This window comes from Pristiophorus japonicus, chromosome 9 (assembly GCF_044704955.1).
Source record: "Pristiophorus japonicus isolate sPriJap1 chromosome 9, sPriJap1.hap1, whole genome shotgun sequence".
Classification (NCBI taxonomy): domain Eukaryota; kingdom Metazoa; phylum Chordata; class Chondrichthyes; family Pristiophoridae; genus Pristiophorus; species Pristiophorus japonicus.
Window position 1 is genome coordinate 122,123,058 of NC_091985.1, and position 6,745 is coordinate 122,129,802.

At 40.6% G+C, this 6,745-nt stretch overlaps 1 protein-coding gene across 3 annotated transcripts in view; it reads left to right on the top strand.

The window, feature by feature from the left end:
* The window catches only part of meis1a (Meis homeobox 1 a), a 272,321-nt gene extending 266,041 nt beyond the window's left edge, over positions 1-6,280 (top strand). For 2 of the 3 annotated variants that reach the window (XM_070889789.1, XM_070889791.1), the window contains 2 exons: positions 1,753-1,842; positions 4,747-6,280. In XM_070889789.1, coding sequence (XP_070745890.1) covers positions 1,753-1,842; positions 4,747-5,033 — 377 coding nt within the window. In that variant the 3' untranslated portion in view covers positions 5,034-6,280. Of the gene's footprint in view, positions 1-1,752; positions 1,843-2,153; positions 2,250-4,746 lie in introns of all 3 variants that reach the window. The other variant, XM_070889790.1, reaches the window with a different exon arrangement.
* The last annotated feature ends 465 nt before the right edge of the window (positions 6,281-6,745 follow it).

Sequence of the window (6,745 nt, forward strand, 5' to 3'; positions counted from 1 at the left end):
CAGGACAATTCAAAATCTGGACACAATGAGTGAAGATTTCCTCTATGCGCTGTGTGTAACTAAACCATAAGACTGTTCTTTATAATCGGGGTTCTGATTTTATTACACTTGGCACACTGATAAATATTTCCTCCAATCTTCAAAGTAAGAGCTTATGTTTCACAATTTGAAAATAAATACAATGGTGTTTTTAAGCCATTGCAATTGCAGACTTTTGACATATTTCTTTATCGTCTGGGACCTCTGCCCAACCTACTTTTACCTTTGGTTCTTTCACTACTGTATAACAGGAATGCAGGACAAACCATTAGGTTCTCCAGCTCTCCAAAAATAATTATCTGCATTAAGATTACATTTGAATATGCACAAAAGATATCCACGATAGAGTACAAAAGCAAGGAAGTTATGCTAAAGCTTTATAAAACACTGGTTAGGAGGGCTCAGCTGGAGTATCGTGTCCCAATTCTGGGCACCACACTTTAGGAAGGATGTCAAGGCTTTGGAGAGGGTGCAGAAGCGGTTTACTAGAATGGTACCAGGGATGAGAGACTTCAGTTATGTGGAGAGACTGGAGAAGCTGGGGATGTTCTCCTTAGTGCAGAGAAGGTTAAGAGGAGATTTGATAGAGGTGTTCAAAATCATGAATGGTTTTGACAGAGTAATTAAAGAAAAACTGTTTCCAGTGGCAGGAGGGTCAGTAACCAAAGGTTTAAGGTGATTATCAAAAGAAACAGGCAACATAAGAAAACTTTTTTTTTTACTCAGTGAGTTGTTGGAATCTGGTTGAAAGGGTGGTGGAAGCAGGTTGAATAGTAGCTTTCAAAAGAGAATTGGATAAATACTTCAAGGAAAAACATTTGAAGGGCTATGGGGAAAGAACAGGGGAATGGGACAAAGTGGATAGCTCTACCAGAGCCGGCACAGACACGATGGGCAGAATAGCCTCCTTCTGTGCTGTATCACCCTATGATTCTATGAAAAGCTTCAATTCAACCACGCACCCACTGCTGGAGTTATTGCTGAACAGAAAGGATATGTTACTTTTAATTTTGCTGGAACGCAGGTGGACTGATCAACAGCAGGAAATTTCCAGGGCAGATGTAACATTCTGTGTCAGATTTTCCGAGTGCAGAATCAAAGAATTCCTGGGTCCTGGCTAACATATGGTTTCCCTACAGCTTCTGAAGATGAGATAATAGAGAATGCACTGTACAAAAAACTAGAGCAATTGCGGTAACTAATCACAAAGCAAACTGCGATTACTCCGCCACAAAGGAATTGTGTAAAGACAATCGTGAACCTTCTGTATTTTTTAGTAGCATCACCTTCAGAGCAAATTCATTAGATAACTTTGTGCAGTGTGCATACAGGGAAATGCATGATATGCCAACTAGCTACCCCCATTAATAATCCAAGCTAAACTGGTGAGGTAACCTTTTCTCTATTTCAATGATATAAATATCCAGTAACAACTGTAAAAAAATTGAGCATTTGTCACATTACGTGAAAGTGGTGCACATACTGTCATATTGTTGGCCAGATTACGTCAGTCAGGTAAGTATTTTTCTTAACGGCCAAGTGAAAAATTTGATGCAAAAACTGTACAATCTAATAAGCTCTAGTCAGTGAATTTGAAACTCCGTTCATATGCTTCGCATTATGGAATCTCCACAGACAATAGGTTCCAGAGTTTGAATCAGATCTGAGCATTGTAGACAGAAAATGATATCCAGACTTGTTCTTAATCCTCAGTGAGCCAAGGTGCACCCTACAACCCAGATGGTCAGCCAATGGGAGGCTTTGTGATGGATGGGCAGCAGCATATGGGAATCAGGCCCCCTGGTAAGACTTATATTTACTTTCATATATCCTTCGTGCTCACCAGTGTTACATCTTCACCCACACAATTCAGAGTGCTCATCATGATTATCACCCTCATCTTTTGCTGCACTTCAGCTGCCTGCCTTGCCTTGCCTGTCTTCTATGCACCTAATGATGAAAAGGGAGAAATGGTACCTCTCAATGTAGAGACTCATTATCCCGCTTGACCCTCAGATCCTGGTGTTTAAGAGAAAAGGGTCTTTTTGGCACTATCTGTTTTTTGACTTTGCTCATTTTCTGGCATCTTCTTTGGATTTTTATCTCCCTTCTAGGACCTATGAGTGGAATGGGCATGAATATGGGCATGGAGGGGCAATGGCACTACATGTAACCTTCATCTAGTTAACCAATCGCAAAGCAAGGGGGAAGTAAGTACAAATGGGGTCTTTGTTTTTACATCTTGTTCTAGGAGCATTTTTTTTTCTTCATACATTTTTTCTTTTTTTGCTGTTCCCGCCCATAGCTTCATGCTTCATTCACTCTTTTCCAAACTATTCTTGGGCTATCTGTTCTTTATTTGTACCTACTCTTGAATGTTTGAATTCATTGGCGGTGACTTAAAACTTACTAAAAGCATTTATATAGATATATATATAATATATACATATATATTTAGAGAATATTTTGCCTAATGCTGTTATCTGGAACTGTGCACAGTAACACAGAGCTGGCCACATGACAAAAACAAGAACCAGCCAGAGGGGGGAGTGTGTCACCATAGCAACAGACTGATTGGCAAAATGTAAGCAGTCTGCAGCAGTGCAAGGAGAGGAAAGAGCGTGTCCCCAAAGTGTCATAAATCTGTCTAGCCACAGTTGATGCATGAGTTACATTTATACACTAACCTGTGAGACACCAAAAAGGCAATCGGACAATGTTCCAAAGGCAAAAGAAAACAGAAGCATTAACTATAATTTGTATTGAGACAAATCTCTACATATTCAATTAGGGCCCTGATTTATCTTATTTTTATCTAACCACCCATGAAAGCATTTTTTTTGGAGGGGGTTTGCACAAAACATTTTTTTTAAAGCTAGGCAAAATGGAGGTTGGTGCAGCGGGGTGCGGAGCTCAGCCCAGGCTAATTGCGTACATCCAAATTAAGTATGCCATCACGTGCAGTGTGACAAATGGATTTGACTTTCGAGTATACAAAAATAGAGATCATTAATGCAATCCTGAATGGTTGGTCCTAGTAAAGCAAACCCTTGTGAGCTTGCTCCATTCTGCTGCCCATGCCCTTGATGATAAATGAACGTTATTCTTTTTTTTAATTAAACTAACCATTTTTTGTAGTTTCCTGGAGCGCCCAGTTCCATTTAAACAGCAAACCACATCAACCAACAACAACAAAAAAAGGCAGCTTCTCTTCCACCACAATTTTTCTAAAGGTTGTCACTAATTGAGTTCCCTTTGGTTGTTTTCTGAAATGAAAGCACTCTGTTCTTATTGTCCTCTCTAATGTGGCAATACACATTTTAAAGATATCAAGGCCAAGTGAATTCTAGATATGTGCTCTGCGTGGAATCAGAGATCAGGCTGACAATTAGCTGTGAAAAAAATGCAACTGCGCTGAGGAATGCAACAGACTTATTACCCCACCATGGAAATTGCTAGCTTGGCTAATTTAAATATTGTTTCTTTAGTTTCTAGGTCAATTAAATTTAAATGATGTATTATATGCTTCATGACCAATTAAATTAATAGGTTATTACAAAAATATTATCGGCTTATTTGATTATGGAGCTGTGGGTACAGTATATTTTATAAGCAATTTTCATTAGTTCAAAATTGTTCCTTTAGGCTAGATTAAGCAGCCGTTTGCGGCACAGCCCTGAGACCTGAATCCAAGGTGTTTGCAGCAGTCACAGAGCCACATTACTCAGAAGCAAAGCCAATTGAACCTACTTAGCGAGAGCGCTATGCTTTCCACCCCTGACGATTATGGAGCTTATAGCTCTTAGAAACAATACACCTGTCAGTTCCCATCAACCATGGCAACCCATGCAGAAGGTAGAGGCCCACAGAAAGCAGGAGGCTTATTGTTTTAGCCCCCAATTTTTCTTTTTGTTTCCATCCAAACCCAGCCAAGGGTGGCCCGAATTCAAATTCTGCTTTTCAAACATTAGTGATCACAGAGAAAGATTTAATTAATGAACATTATTGATTTGCTTCCATTTGCCAAACAGCCTCACAGGTATGGTTTAGTAAGCATGCTTAGTGACCCCAGCCCCCACGCCCTCCTGGCTTCCTTGGAGGCCTTTGTTAGGAAATCCACCCTCCAATTACGAAGCAGAAGTTTTTTAACCTTTTTACAAGGTCATGATCTCCCCTTTTTTGCTTGAAATCTTTCCATTTTCAGCAATAAAAATGATTGCTGATTAAGGTTTCCTTTAAATTGCAGCGACCCCACGGTCTTGGAACAACGGGATATGTTGTTCCAATATTCTCCACTTCTTTCTTGGTGGGACAGTATAATTAGAATTTTCATTTTAATTGCATCACTACAAGTTTCAGCAAAACCTTTCCTGCAATAATGAGGAACTCATTTTAAACTGTGGGGCAGGCTTCAACATTTACTTTTTGCATGGTCATGTTTTCCTTTATAATTATTTTAACTTTTAAAAGTTTTTAGAATATTATTTTTCTAGCTGGTCTAAGCTTCCCATTGTTTTCCAAAACACAGTGCAGGCAAATGTGTTTGCATCATACATTGAGCAAGACCTTCTTAATCAGTTACATTTTTGCATATCTGTCAGTTTTGTATGACTATATATACCTTATGTGCTAATATTCTAAATAGATTCAGATGTACTTCATTCGTTTTTCTCTTTCACTAAATGGTTTCATGTGCTTTTCCTGCAGGATTGCAAGGTATGCCAGGGGACTATGTATCTCAGGGTGGTCCAATAGGTATGAGCATGGGACAGCCAAGTTATAGCCCTCCCCAGATGCCCCCACACCCTGCCCAATTACGACACGGACCTCCCATGCATTCCTACATTCCCGGACACCCCCACCACCCAGCAATGATGATGCATGGAGGACCACCGCCCCACCCTGGAATGCCAATGTCAGCATCTAGCCCCACAATGCTTAACCCAGGAGACCCAACAATGGGAGGACAAGTCATGGACATCCATGCCCAGTAGCTGAAGGGAAATAACATCCACAATGGTGACCTGAGTTTCAGACACTGATTACGATGCAGTGACATGGGAGCTCTGTTCTTCACATCAACTGTGGACCAACCGGAATCCCACATCTTTCACAGGGATCCTGAAATCAGGAAGCGTCATGCAAGAATCAACTCCTGGGGACAAGGAATTCTGTTAAATACTATTGTAGAATCACATAGGACGATAAGAGAGAGAAGACTGCTCTAATTATAACTTGTACATGGTATTGTACTGTCCCTATATGTTGTTTCTTATAGATTTAAAAAAATACTATGTGAACTTTCTTCCACACTATGTGTGTTGTTTCCAAGGCCCTAATCCTCCTCCAAAAGCCTCCTTAGTGCAAAAGCAGCCTTACAATTGCCCTGCAAATGACTGAAAACTGTTATTATCAGGATTTTTTTTACAACATTAACTATGTCGGGCAGAAGACTGCCATCCCAGGATTTCAGTCATGCAGTCTCTAGCCTGGGGCTTGAATTTGCATGTCTAATTCATTTACTCACCATATTTGAATTGGCCCGAACAGATGTAAATCGGGAAGGATGGGAAAACTGCAGCCATCAACAATGATTAATCAGCTGTTGCAGGCAGTGTCTTAAGGAGACTGGTAGGAGGAAGCTCGGAAACCAAAAGGCAGTCTGTTAGACCCGAAACTGTCACATCAGAGACTCAGTGTTCCTTGCAACAACGCTGACATACATCACATTCTGTTTGATGCAATTAAACATCTAGCGATCGGTTGAAGACATTTTGTTTTTACAAGTATGTTTACACCATTGTTTTCCTTTAACAAAAAAGAAACACCGTCGCCCTGCGCGCATTTCCTTTTTTGGCGGTCCGATCCGGGAGAATTTATGTATACGTTGTAAATAAATACAAGTTTTCTTTTGTGCAAAAAAAGGACTGGAAATAATGAAATGTATTATTGCAATTTTTTTTGTAAAAGTAGCAGTTTGGTATGAGTTGGCATGCATAAAATTTACTAAATGGGATGAGCTAATGCCTTTTATTGTGGTTATAAACAGACGCTTGTGGATAGCATTTTTTCTATCAAGAAAACCAGGAGCTAATAATTATTAATCGCACACACAGAGTCTTAGAGTTCTGATCGAAGCGGTTTGGATTGTAAAATAACGGAGTAAATTGTAGTAGTTTCCCTTAACTGTGTGCGGTAATGAAATCTGAATATAAAATAAAAATTATTTTTGTCATGCTGATTCCACTTGTTTGGGGATTGCGATTCTTTACTGCCCGGGTTCGTGTTATAGTGGAATACAACACTGGCCCCATACAGGTGGGACCTGCAGGAGCGGTGCTGGGCCCTGTTGCCCGGCTTGCATCTAAATCTTGTACCTTGGGTATTGTGCAGGGAAGGTGGGGGGGGGGGGGCGGAGTTGGTTGTCGGGGGTGGCTGGTGGTGGGTTTACAGGCGCTCTGTGCATCTGTTGTGTGGGTATTCAGTACATGGAGACACGTTTCCTCCAAAGTAGATGGTAAATTACTTGCCTCTTACTTCAACTCTACGCCAAGTGAGGGCAATATCGCAGCAACAGAACCCCCCCCCCTCTTGTCACACACATTTCTCTACAACTTTTGGTTCACCTCGCCCCCTTCCCCTCATCGGAAAAACTTATCAAAGTGTTATTAACAATTTCGCGTTTCAAACTGAAGGGCGCAGTATC